Below are 19,907 nucleotides of genomic sequence, written 5' to 3'. Positions count from 1 at the left end.
GTACATACTGTACATGTATAGACCATGTATTATTGTTTTCATGCCAAGTACTCTGGAGATTGTTTCATTGACACTAGCTTCCTGGTACTTTGCCCAGCTTTTCTTGTAATTTAACTTGAAATGAGAAGTTGTTGCAAGCTCATTTTTTTACAGCACTGAATTCCGTAACAATTGTGAATTTACGTGTACATGTACTTTGTTGTGCGGTTATCAGACACAACAAATAAAACTCTTGGACAGCGAGAAATATGTATACATGTACCGGTAGTCTGTCACTAGCTGTTTGATAAGTGCTCTGATGGAAAATATAATGTCTGTTCTGTATATCGGTATGTGTTAGTCACTTCTCCTGGTAGAGTAGAATTTTTCCTAACACTTGACTTATTTGAGTAGTGTAATTTTGCATATACGTTACATGCACTGTCTTTCATGGTCCTTTGTAAGATGCTGGTATACTACAGCAGTTATATTGTTAGTACTGTACATTTGATACCTTTGTGATATACCATATATTAACAGTCAATATTTTGTAATAGTACCATACATGTACATCTATATGTTTTACATGTAGCTACCGTACATGTACATGTACCTACACAGTGTATATGTACAACATGTACATGTACGTGTATTACACAATTTGCACCTGCAGGATGTTGCAACTTTAAATCAGTATTAATTTTACCAGGTATGTCACTCTTAGTCTGGGTCCCTGCAGTCAAGGAGACACTGGCTATGAAATATTGTTGCACTTACAGATAGTTAATTTAGTAGCAGCAGCTGGAAAGAGTCACCAGCAGTGTTGCAAATGTACGTCATTTTGGTTGTCAACCTGTGAATTTGGCCCGTTCACACGCACAGTGTATGTCCGTCATGCATGAAGCCGTTTAATTAGTATGCACATGAGTTTCTTGCAAGGACAAAGTGATGCCTCACTTGTGACGAGTCATGAGATACATGTACCCGTCTTGTACTGTAGTTGCACTGCAGATTCACTGTAGCATGCACTGCTCTAGCTGAAACCGAATATTTAGCTGTTTCTTTATGTGAGACTTACTTGTTCGTACATGTAAGTGCTCATTTCTGAGAAAATTACCTTATTTGTTCTGCCTAACGTTGAAGTACATACATATACCTGGACATGCCAGACAACATTTCTCATAATACATCACATTATTAGTCCACAAAAGTCTCATGCTGTTAATGTCTGTTGTAATTTATGCCAAATTTGGACAAAATTGTGTAAATATTGATCATATTCTTGGTATTGACTTCCTAAATGCACAGGCTCCAACCTACATGTATTTTATCATGCCATATGTACACAGTAGCAACAAGCACCATATTTACGGTGAAACATTCTATTTCACGATTAGAGACATGTCCCTGCAAACACACAGAAAAAGTTTCAGGTACTTTTTATGTACATGCAGTCATGATGCACAGTAGGTACATGCAAAACCACATCGTACATGTAGATTGGCATACATGTATGTAGAGTACTGAAATGCTGCTTTGCAAGACTTTACTACCGGTAGCATTCTTGCACATGTATAAGTAAACCTCATTGCGTAGTACTGAAACACATCCAAATAAAGTTCTTCTTAAACTCTACTTCTACATGTACATGTACCTCAGTGCAGGTTTACAATTTTCTCCCACTTTCACATAATTTTGTACATACAGTGTATTCGTGTACATGTAAGAGGCATTGACAAAAGCTGTTCCACAAAGTTCAGCGTACAGCACAAGTAAGAAAGTCTAACTTTTCCCTGCATTCGTTGGTTTCCTTCATGTTCCACTCCTTTGTCTGAATTTTCCTTTGTTCTAACTGCACACAGTTACTTGTCTGAAATTTTTTTTTCAGAAGTGTAGATTTTGTGGCAAGGAAGGGGTTGAAATGTTCCAAGACATGCCTGTCTCCAAATTTGGTCGAATCTACAAAGGTCTGTGCATGTAGGTATGGCCTACTGTACAGTAGATGTACATGCGCATGTACTTTTAATTGAAAATCTTACGCATTTTATCGACAGACCCTGACTGGTTTCCCATGTTAAAGCCTGAGATGATGTCAGTAGCTGTTCAGGCGCCGGATGATGTCTTGTCTGAGGTCCTGGATAGCAGGCAGGCACTGGAGGACTTTGTCTTCAACCTCCCACCGGAAGAGGAAGAGCTTGTAAGAAACTGGTGGTCAGATGATGTAACAATATTGTCCTTATTACCTTGTGATATTTGCATAGGATTTAAGTGAAAAACATTAAACTTCAACTTCCAATAATAAGTCAATTTTTTAATAAAAGTGTGAAATGCAACCAAAGTTTCAATTTAAATTATGTTTCCCTGTACCACCCACAGACATCCTGTTTGAGCAATTGCAAATTGAAATTATCACGAATATAATACAAATCTGTGTGTCAGCATAGACAATCGACTTGACACAAACATTCATTGCAGTCCATTGGTAATGAGCATGCCTGTACATGTAGCTTGGCATTTAGTAGTTTTGGATTGAGGATGTGCGTGTGAACTACGTAACTGCGTTGTGGTTTTTTAATGTGTCCATGTACAGTTGCTTGTCGCTGTGATTATATTTTAATGTTTTATGTGCCTCATTTGTGAGTTGTGACTTTCTTGAGACTTGAGGTTGGTGTGAGAGTCTTGTGTATGCTGGTATTTGATGTTTATCTAATGGTCGAGTGTATACTTTTTGTTCAGAGAACAAGTTTCCACCTGTGATTTGAATCCCACGCGGTGCACTTTGTGGCTTACTGTAGACCATCAGTCCCCATGTTGGCACAACACTTACCGTATATTGTGCAGAATTGGTCGTTACAGGTTTTATTCCCTTCATTGTACAATGTGTCAAGATGGTTCTCAACATTGACTTAATCTCATGAAAAGGTGTAACTTTTTCTAGGGCTGTGTCAGCATGTATGTTTTTATTTGGATTTGCAGGCTCTGGCTGAACAAACGCTTTTGTTCTTTCACTGGAATACGTGTACTTGTACAGAGCCTTCAAGTGATCTTCTAACCTGAAATATTCCACCTGGTTTACACACACAAAAGAATTGTTTCTTCTTCTGCTTCTTTTGTTTGTCATGGGGTCTGTTTTTAAAAATAATCTGGAAGGGTTGTGCATCCCTTCTTGTAAACAGTTAACTGTATTTAAAAACAAGTTTGTGCCCTTTGTTGTGTGTGTACAAATGTACCGGTATATGTTCAAGTAGAACAACTTTTGAGACACCTACAAAGCCTGTGTTGAGACTATTTGCCTTTGATTTCAAGTGTTGTTGCCTGGCTGCATGCGAGTCAAGAATTTGCTCTGTACTTACCGTTGTGTGTTCTGTTGCTGGACAAGACTCTCGTGTATATCCGGGTAAGTTGACAATTTCTAGTGAATTTGTTTGACTAAAACTGGAGGGTTTTAGCATGGAAGTGAATTTCCCATCATAGCATCATGGTTGAGGCTGTTCATGGGAGGTGATTTTACAAGGCAGTTCAGAAATTTCATCTACAGTCAACAAGTGTTTTTGCTGCATGTACCTGGTACATGCACCTTTATCACTTGAGACTGATTAACCAGTCATTAAATTCAAGTTACATGTAGATGTATGAAAGGTTGCTGTGTCATTTCATGTACACACTGTCACACACAGACATAAGCACATATCTGACACTTTTGTGACATACTGTACAGGTAAATGATGGGCAAGGCATGAGTGATACGGGGTACTTGTACTGTACAGTGTACATGTACATGTAGGCTAAGCAGTACATGAGTGATATGGGGTTCATGTACATGTATGTAGGCTAAACGGTACATGTACCATACAGCATTTTACTTTTTCTTTCAAACAGAACACATGATCATTCTTGACCAAAGAAATTACAGGTGCATGTACAGTAGGTAGGCATTCACTGCATTTAGGGGACAAGTTCTTTTATTAGGGAAATTTGAACCGAGTTGTGGGGACATTTCTGAGTCCCCACAACATTTTCGGTCCCCACAAAAAAGGTGAAATGTCGAGTGTGTGTCGAGGGGCTACCCTTTCCAAGACACTGTTTCCGTGTCCAAACATACCGGTACATGGATATACTTGAAAAGTGCATGAAATATTGATCTGTGGTCGCATTGCTCAGACCTTGCATTGCTCAGACAGGAGAGCTGCATGTATCAGTACATTGACCGGTATGTATGATTAATGATGTGAAGTTTGCTGTATGGTTGGGAGCTCAGCAAATAGAGAGCTGGTCTAGAATTCTTGGCGCCATTTTCATACCTCCTTAGGCTAGCCAGCTGCATAGGATTTGTATTTGATTGATTTTGCTCTGCAGAGAACATTTATTCATAGTCGTTAAAATTGGAAAAGATTGCTGTCTGATTTGCCATACATACATGTACGTACAAGTCCAGACAACATGACAGAGTGGCTGTATTTACAGTGTAGTATCTGTACCTTTATTCTGTAGACTTTTGGTGAAATGATGGAAAATATTGTTTACGAAAACTTACTGAAAGGAATGGCTTGTGTTAATTTGCCTTGACTTGTCTGCATGTTTAATGCTTAAGAATCAGTCAATGTACTTAAAGGCTTTACAGAACGGTATAAAGGGGAATTAAGGGTTTGGAGTACATTTACATGAACACACATGTATTAGGACATGTAGAATTTGCAAAACTGGAAAGACAATAACAATGGAAAAAAGTCTACTTTACAAGTAACAGGCAAACTCATGCCATGTTATCGACAAGATTTCATCCGTCTTGCAAGCTTTGCAGCGCTGTGTGGTGTCACCCATACATGTACACGTACGTCTGTGTATCACTCAAACGATTGCGCTAACTTCGTACATTAATCATCAGTTGATACATGTACTGTACTTTCAAGTTCCGTTAATCGTGGCAGGAATTAATAAATGTATTTGTAAATGTAGGTGAAATCTGACTGATTGTACATGTAGTGTCATGGAAAGTGCAAAGTTTGGGGGCATGATACAGTTAACAAGACTGGACAATTTACAACTTGGACATTTTCTTCATATCTGAAGACCACATCATCTATGTGTGCACCTGTCCGTCTCGTTGAAAGGCATTTACATGTACCTGCACATACATGTACTTGTATATCAACAAAAGACGGAACAAACATTTCATTCTACTGAGAAGTGTTTTGGATACTTACACATGTACATGTGTGACTGATGTTACCTGTATAACACAAAAGATAGAAATTACTGTACCGATATATACATGTAGGGCCAGAGAGGTACATAGGTCTAATCAAATACGCATGCATCATGAAATCATATGGCATGATAGAGGAGACCGTCTGAAAGAATTATTAGTACCCAAAGCAAATTATTACCCCCAAAAGAGGAAAGAAATTATAAAGACACAGTGCTTTTCTGTGTACAGAAAGTAAGCTCCATTGAAGACCATTTTTATTTGTAAACTGCTGTAAACAAGCCACAACAAGCACGATCATTATCCCTTCAAATGGAAGGTACATCATACATGTACCATGCAGTAGCATCATGTTCATGGGCTTGAACAGCTTTAATACATTAAAAGAAATTGAAGCAAAACACCGACCAGTAAACAGGGTTATACACTGTAAACAGAGGCTAAGCGAAATTGCAGGGCTTCGTTAAGCAGGACTGGTGAGAAAATGGAAGACAGATGGGGATAATTTGTGTGTACATCATAAACAGTCAATTAAATTAGACAGTGAAGCATCTACTTGACTAATGCTATCAAAAGCGGAAAGACATTCTCCACACGCAATTTCATGTGTGTACCAGGGATGAAAGATGGCCTATGAATGGAGTTGTCTTAACGCCATCGGAAATAACATTTCTGCAGTGACGGAAATTGACTGGCCCAGTGACTCCACATTGCTTTTAAAAAGTGTAGTTTGGTGTGACTTCTGAACCTCCAAGAAGTATATGTTTGTGCAGACGTTGAGGCTACCGAAGTATCGATTGCATTTGTGTTATTAGCATTAAAGGCAAACTGATTGAAATCATCACGTTCCATCATGTTCTTTGAACCGTTGTGGGTGCCTGTCGCCATTTTAATAATGGATGAGAGATGGGAAACAGATCAGTTTGATGTTTGCACATGGATGTTATTTAAATATTGTGTATATTTTGGGTCTGAGAACTTCATTTTCTTTTTCAGCAGTCAAATCGTGTTTATAATTCTTTGCATTGTTTTCTTGTTCTCCTTGGAAAACACACATGGAGTTGTCCCAGGAAAACTAAGAGTCTTTAATTGAGTTGAATCTATTCAGAAGCAGTTGACTTGCATGCGGTTTTTATTGTCAAAGGACATGGACCTGAATGTTAAGCTTTCCTCAGAATTGCCATGTGTGGAAGATGTACCAGGACATGTACATGTACATTAACTTTGTAATGATATTGATTTTGGAAAATTGGAAAATGTTGGAACACACAAGCTGAGAGAGAAAATTAACACCACTGCTTGTCGGATCCTGTTTACACATCATGATCAAGAGAAGTGTTGACCTACATTCAGCACCTGAGTGCCCTTTTTTCTCACTGCATTGTCAAGACTCACCAGTGGACAAGACACAAGGGCTTACGTGCATTTCCTGTTGTCATCAATTCCTCATTAATTGAGAAATGCCACACGTATCAGGCAGTTCAACTTGGCCTCCCTCGTAGCGTCTCATTCCGTAAAGTGTGACTGCTTCCGGTGAGAGGCAAGAATGAATTCAGCTGAGAATGGATTTTTTTCCTTTGAAAAAGGAGGAAGTGAATTGATCCCTGCTCACCTTGCTGAAATAGAGGAGGCTAACCGGATACGCACTGCACGAACTCCTTGAAAGTCTCCTTGTGTTTGACTGTCATTAGATTACAGCTGCAGTAAATTAAAGCCTCATGTGCAAGTGGACACTTGTACTTTTAAGATACCGAATCCTGTTAGTTGGCAATACCGTGAACAAACTAATCCAAAAGACAAAAAAATGAAATTATTCTTGGACATTGTTTGGATTGTAAAATACCTTTACACATTAACATGTATCTTGGCAACTTGAAAAATTACTCACTTGAAGAATCAAGCAATGTTTTGAAGATGTAAAATAGCGTTGTCTCACCGTGATGTCATGCGTATTGAACAGTTTGTTTCACTGATCACTGTCAAACGTATTGAAGATGGGTGATGAATTTAACTACAAATAAAATTATTGAAAATAATAGGGTGGCTTTTAAATCCTGACAGGCTACAATGTTCACTCTTTTTTTGTTCTCTTAAAATTAGAGCAGTGTACGTGTACATGTACATGTTCCTCTCTTAAATGCTGCATGAATATTTAGTACATGCGATGTCGTATACATGTGCATGTATTGAGCAGTTTGTTTTGCTGATGCTATGTTGATCTTTGAACATGTCTTCCACATTCATGGTGACCTTGGTGCAGTAATTGTAATAGGTTTATACAGTTACAGTTGCAAGCTGGCTTACGGTACATGTACATATACATGTACGCTGCTTCTGCATACTGCACATATGTCATGTATGTGCGTGTAGAGAACATGCATTTATCTTTACGCACATCAGAAGTTCTTTTACGCATTATTTACTACATGGGATGTAAATTTTTCCTTGCATGAATTCACTATCACAGGTGTTTGCATGCCATGCTTGTTTTCCGGATTTTGTTTCGGTGTAGTTTTACATGTAGTTTCATAGAGTGCTTGCTTTGTTTTTTCTCATATACTCTATTTGCCTACTTGTACATGTACATTGCCTTATTATGAATGTTCATTGTAACACATCCCTGGTTTGAAGGTGTTTCCTCATAGTAGAAAACTGTTCTTCTCTTCAGGGCAAAACCTTGGATTCTGACCTGAAGCCAGCTCGTCGGCACTCTGGACCAGAGGTGGTTATTCTAGATCCAGAGGGTGAACCTCTCAGTAAAACTCCAGACTCCAATCGAAAGGTCCACTTTGGGGAGATGCCCACACCAGCCAAATCCAAGGACAATTCACTAGCATCATCTTCAGCAACGGGGCCGGCATTCCACATTCTCTCCCCGATCGAGGAGGTCCTGTCCTCCCCAGAGATAGTCGACAAATGTGCGGATGCCAATGGCGAAAGCTCAGAAGCGAGCAGTGCCTGTGCACTGAAAGACCGAGGGGGCATTGATAGACTGTCTCTTGGTGAGGAGGAGAAACGTGGGCGGGCAGATTCCTCCAGTACTATATCACCACATGACTGGGACTCGGGGATCCACATGCCCCTGTGTCTCTCTCAAGATGGTGGCTGGGAGGTCTCACAGAACATCTCAGGAACTGATTCGGCCGATGGGTCCCAAATTAGAGACACAGCAGCCAGGCTGGGGAATTCGTTACAGAATGTGAAATCCGATTCTGTGGATAGTTTTGCCAGCATGAGCCTGGCGAGTCTGGACGCTAATGACACCTTAGATAGCTTAGAGACCCACTACAACTCGGTCCAAAGTGACTTGAATGCCCTAGAAGTCACTGATGAGTTTGTGTCAAGCAGCAGCACGCTGGTGGAAAATCAAAGCACCAATGAGGACAATGATGATGGCATGAACTGTGTTGGGATTGAAATAGAGCAGCTAACACTCTCCCGCAGCTCCAGTGAGGAGACCCTGAAGACTGATGATGAGGATGACCTGGATGGCAAAGTAGGGGACCTGACCATGGAGGAGTTCTTGGATCAGCTGACCCACCTCTCCCTGTCAGCCACCAGTGAGAGTACTGACGATCTCATCAAAGATGCAAAAGAGATGCGGGATGTGCCTGACGTGAGTACTCCTGGTACCATGGAAACGAGTCTGGCATCCTCTGAGGATGGCAGACAAGATGAGATTGGCAGTCTCTACCAGAGGATGAAGATTGCTGAAGAGAGCCAACCATTACTTGCAGAGGAAGAGGAGGAAGACTTGGAACTGCCAAAAAATGATTCTGGGAATGCTCTGGAATTGGCAGCACAGCAGAGGCATGAGGAGTCTTCTAAGGGTGAGAATAAGAAACCAGCAGAGGGTGAGGAGAAGCATTTCAAGTGTACAAAAAGTCACCACCACCATTCCAGCAAATCGCATGTACATGATTCGGCAGCAAAGGGCAAAAGTCCATACAAGAGATCCAAATCAAATGATGATTTCATTCTGTCTGGGAGGGGAGGGGATGGAAGGAGCAAGTCCAATGGGAGTAAGAGCCATCGCAGGGATGGGGAACCTGCCTCAAGATGTACCAAAGAATCCCATCACCATGGCAAGCATCATGAGCGTTCACCATCCAATCGCTTTGTTCGATACGATTCCCTCCCACTAGTGGTGGAAGTCTTTGAAGCAGAAGGCAGCTACCACTGGCATCACCACAGCCATCGAGATTTCCGGCAGTTCTCGCGCGAGTCGGACAGTAATGATAGTGAGCCTTCCAACCAGGTAGTGTCAAAGACCAGCAGGTCAGGTGCTAAACTGGTCAGGGCAGCCCATCTCTCTCCGAAGTCATCCTATGAGGAGGATCCCAGCCAGTCAAGGCAACTGTCGATGGAGTCCAACACAACAGAAGACACAATGCCCAAGAGCACATCACAGTCTTCAGGCCCAACCACACCTGAGTCTAGGAGAGACAGCCAGCAGATGGTTGGTCTGTCCTCAGAGGAAAGCAGCAGAGAAGAGCAACGCTCACCTGACAAGCCACTCCACTTTTCTCCAACAGAGCCGAGCAATAGCTTACAGAGTAGACTTAGCCAGTGTCATCCTAAACCAACGTCCTTGGACTATCCCGGCAAGGAGAGGAACATCCAGGAAGCCATTGAATCGTTACAGTCTTCTCCTCCAGGAGAAGGTCCATGTGCCCTGACTGTTAAGAAAGATGAACAAACAGACTCAGTTGCATGTCCTCTAGGCAGAAGTGCTAGGGGCCAGACTGGCACACTTCCAGGCAGTGCGTCTTCCTCTGTACACCAGTCTCATAAGAGGATGCCCAAGCAGCTTGAATCGCCGCATCACTCACCCCTCACTTCCTCGCCGGAGCTTCCCTCTAAGGCGCCTCCACTGCAGGCCTCCCCTTGCACTCCACCTATACAGCTGTCTCCAGGAGCTTCCCCTTTGACCACCCCAAAGGGGGTGGCCTCCCTGAGAAAAGACATCCAAGAGCTTGCCAACCTGACAAAGAAGGTGTCTCTAACTCAGGAGGAGGTGTTGCACTCTGCTGAGGAGGTTCTGACATCGGCTCATAAGGTATGGTATAAAACGAATAGGCCAGAAAAGTTTTTCACTTTTCTAAACAAAAATTGCTTAACAAACTTTGAAGAATATGAAATATTGATTTGTATCCTCAGTTTTTGTGAAGGATGAAGCATTCATGAGGATAAATTGTTAGCTACATGTTCTGTATAGTACCGTGAAATGGTAGCCCCAAAACTCTCAAGAACTTCGCTGACACCCTGTGCCATGTTTGTTTCACATGGATCTAAACCAGGAACAGTGATCCGTCGTTGGTTTACAGACACTAAAATCTGCGTAATGGATGGTTCGAACCAACGTTAGGATCACTGATCGCAATCCAGATCCACGTGAAACAAACTAGGTGTATATTGTTTTCTACTGTCAGTTGCATGTCATGATTGCTTTTTGCCTCTGCCCTCTTTTAAGGGTGCTTGCTGATTGGCTCACCCCTCCATAAGAGTAGTCTTTAGTCTGAGATCTAATTTGAATGAGGTCCTGTTCTTGCTTTCTACAATTGTACACAGATGTCCAGCATTCAGAATCAAGTCCAGGAATTGGAAGAAGTGTTGGACAGCTTAGAGAGGACAGTCATTGGCGAGTCGTCATCACTGTACGGAAGCAGCAGCAGTGAGAATGAAGACTCTGTGGTAGGCCCTCAGGTACATTGTAGATCTTCTTACTTCCTGCAGGGTTTATTCAGGGTGGCCCAGCTGGAATGAGCCTGTTTGTACATGTACACATATTTAAAAAAGCAAGGCCAATCAAGGACAAAGTACATGTACAGGCACCTGACATCAGATCAGTTTGAACATATCTGTGCATACATGTATGAGTTGATGTACATGTACAGTACAACCACGCTGATTGTGCCAACTTCATGCCCACATATTGTTGGTTTCAGATGACTTTCATTTTGAGCACGCACTGTTGGCATACCAAATTTTCCCATCGTGGCAAGAACATGCATTGGTTCCATTAATGAACACCTGTAATGTGTAACTGGATTCATCCATTTGGGACTTTGGCAAATGTGGTTCATGTAAAAGCATTAGAAATAAAATGAAATTGAGTTTTTCTGTTTCCATAACAACAGGAGCAAGTGGTAGAAGATATGCAGATGTTGGAGGAACAGCTTGCCAGTTCACACAAAGAAAATGCTCCATCGGAAGTAAGTGATAATAGGAACTAGCCTGCATTCACTGCTTATGTAGTTTATTTTCATCGAAGATATGCCAGTTGCCAACCATTTTCATGCTCTTCCCCTGTAATGTGCAGTAAATGCAGTTTTTTGCACTGTCAATCTGCAGTTCTCCAAGTTTGATGTGCAGTCAACTATAGGGGATAAATCCCTGGCTAGGACTTGCATTGGAAGTGTGGTTAGAAATATCCTAAAAGTATATGAGAGCATGCTGAAATTTTATAATGCGAACATTAAATAGAGCATTAGTTTGATCCTTGCACTGGTACATGTACATGTAAATGAAGCCAACCTGTGCATACACTTGAATTGGCATTCTGGCCAGAATGCTGTCGGGAGATTAGTTTCTTCTAACTGCAACTGAACTTGATCTCACTGAGGATATCATGGCTACCAGAAATGATGATTTTAGAACAGTTCTAGAGCAACTTCCAAACAGTGTAGGTTTCTTTTAGTTATCCTCCTCCAGCATGGATATGCGAAAGCACAACTAACATGTCTCGCAACTATCTTGTCTCTGTCTGATGCCACAGACTAATTCTGCTACGGCTGTGCGCATGATCACCACAACAGCCCTGAAACTGTTAGGCACGACAGAAGATGCCATGGAATCACACAGTGCTAATCTTGCCCCTGCTACATCTCAAAGAGAGACTGACCAGCTCCCTGACTGTGAGGGATCAGAGAGAAAGGCCAGGGAGGGAGAAACTGCAAAAGAGATTGGTGGACAAGAAACGGGTACTCTACTTTCTCAAAGATACAGTCGGAGAAGTTCTGGAGAAGAGGAGATGTGTGCATGCTCATCTTCTGATGGAAGCCGTCCAAGCTCCCTGAGTCTTGAAGATGCTGTGAAGAGGAAAGACAGTCACTCACAGAATGCTGGCGGGCAATCAGACAGGTGCCTTGAATCCCAAACCATGCCTCATCAGCAAGAGAAGTCCAGGAACCCACCTATCCACGGCATTCCCTTCCTGCACATTCATCCAGGTGACGGGCATGACTCGCCACCCATAGCAACGCTAATGTGTGAAATGGACGAGGACGTACGGAATGGAAATGACATCGGTGCCGCCGGTAACCTGTACCAGAACGGTGACAGCGACATGCTCGAGGTGGCCTGCAAAGCCGCGTCGCCGTGCGGGCTGTCTGAAGATAGCTGTGACCTGACGTTTGGCATGGATGGAGACTTTGTCAAAGACAGAGCGGCTGAGAGGAGGAGGCGGAAGGAGAGGAAATTACGGAAGTCCAGCGGCTACAAGACATCACCAATGAGGGAGCAAGAGATCGATTTATTGTTGTACCATCAGATGGCAGACTTGGAAGAAAAGGTAAACGTGGCAGTGTGTGCCTGTGTGTTGTGGGCTCTGTGTTCATCAAATCCCACAAACCTGTTGCATGCTCATATACCGGGGTACGTGGACACACCCCTGAGTGGTCTTGAAACACAAAATGTACTGTTACCAGAGTCTCCCAATGGACAGCCTTTTGCATTTTCATTGTTTAAGGATAACTTTGTGACTCCACTCACTCAAGTGTTGCGGTCTGTTTGTGCGATCTGTCATTCAGTATGCAATTTTTCATAAGTGTTGTTCCCTAATGTTTCAAATGCTTTGCTTATGTTTATTTGTTGTTTGCATGCTAAGCGTACAAGTACATGTAATTCTTTGTTTGTATTAAATGAGTCCACATGCATGTACATGTTCACAGTTATTTGCATTCATAGCTGGTACGTATTATTTTGTTTATTATTTTGTGCATTCCTTTGCTATTTTAGGCACTAGTTTACAAATGTAGTAATTTCAGAAATACGTCGGTGTTCACCGCTCTGAAAATAACACTTTAGTAATATGTGTAATTGCATTACTTGTAAGTTTCCGAGTTAATTGAATTGACCCAGTTAATTTGCAATCAACACAAACCAAGACAAGTCATGCAATGCAAATTTATGCATGTCGGACAAGTATATAATGGCATGTGCTCATGAATATGTACAGAAGTTACTTTGCATGATTTTCAGGACCTTGATATGTTTTTCTATCTCATGCGTAAATGCCAATAAATGATGCAGTACATGTAGTTTCCATGGCTGTGTTTGTGTGTGGATCTTCTTCACATTGTTCTGTGTATTCTGCACATTTTAGATGTCTTTTCTTTTGAAAAAATTGCTCGAAAGTATTTGACAAGTTTGACAATAAAGTGTGATGCTTCTTAAATAAGACGAACAATACCAGAAGAAGGAGCTGTGGGTACCCAATGGCCAGTAAGCTTTATTTGAAATCGTTTTGCAAGTATTGCTCTTTGATTGGTCGAGTGTTGCTCAACTGACCCTTTTCACCCATTCTGATTGGTGGCATCCTGTTGGACAGGTTTACCTGTCTGCTGGTAAGGTCTTTACCTTGGAGGAGCGCTTGCAACAGCTTCAGGATCGTGTCAGCCAAGTGGACAGAACGTCACCCGAGGAGAATATTGTCGACTTGGAGGATAAGATTGCCTTGACAATGGCTCAAGTTGCTCAGAGTGAGAACCAGGTATAACGGATGACATCTACATGTGTAACAAGTTGTATGTGACCAGCGGAGGATGAAATGTCCTTTTTCTACATGTACCGTAGTGGCATTAAGTGTTGCTTGTTCTCATACCGGTACAGGTGTCAGTGCTGTGTACAGCTTTTTACTTTGCTATGTGTACCTGTGTTTGTTTTTCTGAAGTACATGTATATGCTCTACTAAATCCCAACTGCGCATAGGGTGGCGATTTCTCAGGATTTTTCTGGATTTCAGAATTTGTGACTCCAAAATTTGGGATTTTTTGAGGTTTAACCAATCAGGTTCTGAGGCATTTTTGGATACATGTAATTTAGAGGGCAGGATTCATTCAATCAAAGCCTTTAAAGACACAACTCATGCCTTGTTGGCCAATTGATGGAGTCCTGAAAAGTCATAGCGCCTGTGTTTTATTGTCATCATCCCGTAACTGGATGTTTCGTGGATTTGTCTTCATACCCCAATCTCACTCCTGGGCCCAATTTCATGGTGCTGCTAAACACGAGACGTTACACTGACAGAGGCCCTGTGTATTTCATGGAGACTGTGAGCAGTAAGCATGGGAAAAGGCATGCTTTGGCGGGGGGAGGGGGAATTTGCTTCATGCAGTAACAAAAGAATGGGTAAACGGAAGCACAACCAGGCCAAGCACCGCCGTGAATTAGTTAGGCTAGAACATGTTTTTGCTCTAGTAGGCATGACTTGTCTTCTGTTGAGCAATTCTATGAAATTGGACCCTGTTTCCAAGTTCTATGGTACTTGTACATGAATACTTAGCCAAGTTTTGCGTTGTTATAGATGTCATTGATCTCTGTACTCCTCTGAACCACTGTATACTTCTGACTGCACTTTTGCTCCAGACATCTTGTAGTGACTCATCTTCCAAGAGATTGCCGCAGTGATTAGGGCCAGACACATTGCAATAAGTACTTTCCCCTACTCAATTGTAAAATGGGTTCCCTTGAGAGAAGATGGAAATGGTTCTTGTAAATGACTTTGGTCATTTGCATCAAAATAACAGCTTGTGTTGTACAAGTAGACTCTTGTGGGAGCGTAAAGGAATTTTGTATGGACCTATTGAGCCAGTGAATAGCGGTGTAAATTGCTTTGAGCCTCTGTGCACAGGGTGTAAGTATGACACAAGTACAAGACTTTTTTGGGAGGAGTACAAGGGTCCTACAAGAAGAAACTGCAAGAGTTTTAGTCCATTTAAACCCTTGTGAAATTACTGCTGAAGATGAGTTTGACAGTGGAACTGCACTGTAGCTAGTCTAATCCTGGGTGTCTTTGATTCAATATTTGTTGGGGGGTGCAGCCACATGTCAGTGCTCATTACGTGCCTGCTATGAGAAAGCATTGAATTGACATCTTTTAATACATGTATGTGGAAAGAAAGTGGTGCTTTCAGTGTTGGTGTTGAGCGAAGGGCATCTCTTACCCTGGAAGTTGATGATGATGTAAACAAGATGTGTGTAAAAAGGTGGCAAAATGATGAGTACACTGTAGATAGGAACCAATGGAAATTTGGTGATATGTGTAAATTGATGGTGGAATGAATTGCACATTGAGTGGAATGCTGGCATGAAACACAATTCATACATGATTGGACTTTGTTCTTTATTTTGTTAGTGATCTGATCACCCATTTTTCTTTGGCCTGACTGTTTTAGGTCAGGGCAGTTGAGGCCCAGATTGAAGCATTGCAGCGCTCCAGGGAAGCAGCAATTGATGGTCAATTCAACACAGTGTCTGTAGCAATGTGCGACCTCTCCAGTCCAGGTATGCAACAATGATAATAGCAAAGTGTTCATGAGATGCACAGTATCTCACAGTATTCGTAATCATCCCTGGATATTAGGCTCACAACATCTGAACATCACTGAAACCATCTCAGCTCCCTGGGGAGTATACTAGCCCGATGATACCATATCAGAACGGCTAAACACAATAACCATACCTGCCCTCACAGGTACCCATTTACTCCTGGGTGGAGAGAGGCATGTAGGGGTAAAGTGACTTGCCCAAGATCACAACATGTTGCCAGGAGCTGGATTCAAACCCCTAACCCCATGATCAGAAGCCGCAAATCCTGACCACTAGACCACATGCCCCCAATACATGCCCCCATCTACTACTTTGGCTAAGATAGAGAATAAACTTTCATCTTCATTTGCTTTCGAAATTATTTGCCTTTCTTGAGAGATTTTCTGCATGTAATAGTACAGTAATTCAGTGGAAATTTGATAATACCCTTTTGTGTACACATTTTTTTCATGTTAATGCAGACTACGACATGGTGTACTACATGCACACATCCACTGGGTGCAGTTCTTTGACTGCTAATATTCATTCTCATCAGTGGATTGTCCCTGAAAAGAAGTTTCCAAAATCATGGAATGCCCAATAATCTGGAATGAGAAGGGTGGTACATATGAGGAGTGACTTCCTGTGTTTCATCTTTTTCTGTGTCCAACTTACCTTAAGAATGCTCATTGGGCTGAGGTTGCTCATTGTGAAATTCACAAATCAATGTGAAGTAATTGTGAGTTAAATTGTGAAATCTGGTCACAAGACTTTACTTGAGATGGTTGACCTTTGACTGATTGATGATTTGTTTGGGAAGACTTGCCTGGAAGGATTGTTACGTAAAAAATTACTTGAGATGCATGCTTTTGCTCTCATACATTCCTCTGCTTGAGTTATGTGTAATTCCAAAATAACTACATTCATATTTCTTCCCTATGTATTTTGTTTTGTAACTTTTTTATTTGGAGCATTTGCTGACTTGAGCTTCAATTTCTTCGCACAGAGATGGTAAGCCCATATGCCTTTCGCTATGGGTCTTCTGTGCAAATACAGATTCCTCGCGAGCGGGTCGACACCCCGGTCGACTTTGTCATGGAGGTGCCTCTGTCCACCCATGAGTACAATAACAACAAAGAGTGGTCGTCGGAGGTCGTTAGCAAGGAGGTGGAGCTGGAGATGGGGGTCACGAGAGAGGAGGGGGGCCAGGAGATGACGGCAGTGAACGGCGGCCAGACAGCTCCCTTTGGCGTGGACCGCTGCGCCGTCTCAATGGAACTGCGGCCCATCCAGGCCGTCATTGTCCGCTACCTGCAGGAAGGCGATGACACCAGCCTGTGGCCTGACTTCCGTTTCCATCGTAATAAACCGCGATTGCATGCCCGAGGTGGTGACATGGGTGGAATGTGCGGGGAGGGGGGGAAGAGGTTTATGCACTTGGCACGCCATTGCAAGGCACCTCCATCAGACTGTAGCTGCAAAAGACTGTAGCAACCAAATCATCCCGTCCACAGAGTAGATGCTCTTGAAAAGAGGTTTCAGATCATCCCTTTTTTTCCATAAGTTGTTTAACTTGAATTTACTAACAGGATCGCACACAGACTCTGCTCATGTTACAGCTTACATGTAGAAGCCGTGTGTGTATGCATCTCATTTGCACGTCGATTAACATTTCTCGTTTTGTCCCACAGATATCCATGTACTGATCTACTTCATGCGTAGTGTACCATGGAAATAAAGACACTAAGAAATCTGTCCCATTTGAACACCGTTCCTTTTATTTCAAAGCTCACCAATAAATCCATATGTTCTGTGTAACAATATGGAAGGTGTAGTGGTGGTCATATTTAAGGCCATGTCTGAATCAAATGGCTGTGACTTGATCAGGATTTTCTGTGAGTTCCAGGTGTCTTTAATTCTGTGGTTGGTTTGTAGCATTCACTCTATTAGTTGCACTTTTAATATGTACATGTGTATGATTCTTCTATCAATGAGTGATTTTTGACGTTTGTGAACAGATGGGACTTTGTGTGGCTGAATACCATCATGTGCAGACAGTGCATCATCCATCATAAGGAGACTTTGCTGTGTTTGTAATCAAACCAACATTTTCCTACAGTTGCCATGGTCTCCACTGATTATTTCAATAGGAATTTCCCTCATTTTCACTCATAATCCATCACTGACTTCTCCACAGAAACTTTTATTAATATTTCTAGTTCATACATGTAAACTTTTTATGAGCATATCCGTGCATTATGATTTGGTTTCAGCTGGGTGATATAATTTTTTCCTCATGAAGGAGAAGCAAAAATCAGTTCAAACTTTTTGTCAGTTATTAATTTCTCTGTCACCATGAGCAATCGTATTTGGATCATGTTTTCATTGTGAATCGTACCATACCGTATTGTGTCATGAATGCATCTGCTGGTTTTATTGCATAACATTTCAAGACTGGATCAAGATACTGCTCAGTTTGTGGCTGAATGCTGTCCTAGCTTTTATTACTCAACTCTTGTTTCACTCAGAAAGAGAGAAAAATCTTCACTTGAAAATTTGGTGATGACATTTCATGTTTTAACTTTGTCAGAGAGCCCCAGAGAGATAGATAGAGCAGGTTTTCTTTGTCGGTTAATGTTAATGGAAGTCTCTACAGTGTCTTCAGGGTGATAGACATCATCACACATGTCTATTTTCCCTAGTTTATGCTCCCGAGTGACTGAGCTGATGCCCGTTATTCAATTAGCCTTGCCTCCCTCTTGCCTTGTTCGAGCAGCATCTCCGAGAGGCCACTAGAAGTCACCGCAGCAAATGAACTGCCTCGGTGATAATCAGCATGAGCGAGCACACTTTCTGTCCGCAGCCAATTGGCAGTGGGGGTATCATCTTGTTAGACTAATCCCATTTGGTACAGTCGGTGGCAATTAATATTCAGTTGGGGTACTCCGGCATGACATGAGTGACATGCAGCATTGGGCATGGGAGAGTGCTCCATATTAATGCAGTAACTCATTTAGGGTAGAAAATCCTGTCACAGTAACATCATCTGCACTTATAGTCCATAAAATGTAATAGGCTTCTCATTTCAAAGAAATGTTAACATTATTTTGCATAAAATATGCTCATCCTGAGAACTGAGGCAATGGTACACTGTAGTTGTATCTTGATCTGGTGAATTTCCAGCCGTACATGTTCAATTCTTAGTCCTCGAAGGTGGATGCCTTTGCTAAAAAAAAAAAAAGAGAGAACTAAGTCACCATTCGTGCAGTTAACTACATGCAGTTGGCAAGAGTTTTGTGAGACTACATTTACATAAAATCAGTTAACACCACATGAGACTTAGCGTTCAATTTTCCTCTCTACAGAATCCACAGAAATCATATTGCACAGACAGGTCCTGCTTTTGCTTGCTTATAATGAAACAAAAACATGGGTTTGTCACTGTCAAATGTTCTGCTTTCTTGGCAGAGAAAAGACCCAAGCTGGATGCAGATGTCTCCCACAGTCACCATGGCAGTGAGCCCGAAAAGGTAAGCCGATGAGAGGGGGCAGTTAGAGGACCTGTTCCCAAATTCTTTTTTTATGAATCTGTTCATTTGAAGCTCGTAAGAGTGATCATATCCCACAAATTGATCCATGAGGTAAATTTCAGCAATTTGTTTCTCTGGAGTTCACATTACAATGAGCCAACTGAGCTTGTTGCTTTTAATGTGTAAATTAGTTTGGCATTTTGATGAAAATAGACATTTTTTGAGTGAAAGAAAAATTAGGCTTCCTCTTTATTTACTCTGTGCAACATTACTTTAAAGGCATTTAACTCAAAAGTGGCTCTGGTGACTCCTATATCTTTTTGTAGATGGATCACTTATAAGTTCATCACAGCTACATGTATGCTCTCTTAGCCTGTCTTGCTCTTCAATCAAACCTAATGAGGCTGATCCTTTTCTGCTGCTTTCTTTTCTCTGCTATGTGTACCTCAGGGGACCGAACGCCACATATCCACCCTCAAGCTTGCCTTGGGTTACCCTGACCATAGAGCTACAAACCCATGCCCTGACAAACCTGCAGTCTCCACTCTTGGTAAGGCTTACATTTAGAACTTGATCCCCAGCTGTGCAAGGCAACCTACCTA

At 41.9% G+C, this 19,907-nt stretch overlaps 1 protein-coding gene across 10 annotated transcripts in view; it reads left to right on the top strand.

Annotated features, from left to right (window-relative positions):
- Positions 1–19,907, top strand: part of LOC110973037 (uncharacterized) — a 63,298-nt gene that overhangs the window by 37,943 nt on the left and 5,448 nt on the right. For 7 of the 10 annotated variants that reach the window (XM_022223456.2, XM_022223448.2, XM_022223450.2 and 4 more), the window contains 10 exons: positions 2,034–2,176; positions 7,854–10,244; positions 10,757–10,891; positions 11,326–11,400; positions 11,964–12,758; positions 13,797–13,958; positions 15,643–15,751; positions 16,782–17,162; positions 19,244–19,305; positions 19,756–19,855. In XM_022223456.2, coding sequence (XP_022079148.2) covers positions 2,034–2,176; positions 7,854–10,244; positions 10,757–10,891; positions 11,326–11,400; positions 11,964–12,758; positions 13,797–13,958; positions 15,643–15,751; positions 16,782–17,162; positions 19,244–19,305; positions 19,756–19,855 — 4,353 coding nt within the window. The other 3 variants (XM_022223454.2, XM_022223458.2, XM_022223457.2) reach the window with 3 other exon arrangements.

The sequence above is a fragment of the Acanthaster planci genome, linkage group LG03 (genome assembly GCF_054643075.1).
Source record: "Acanthaster planci isolate LZ-2023a linkage group LG03, COTS_SCS, whole genome shotgun sequence".
In the NCBI taxonomy this organism is placed as follows: domain Eukaryota; kingdom Metazoa; phylum Echinodermata; class Asteroidea; order Valvatida; family Acanthasteridae; genus Acanthaster; species Acanthaster planci.
This window is presented reverse-complemented; position numbering and strand designations above follow the sequence as displayed.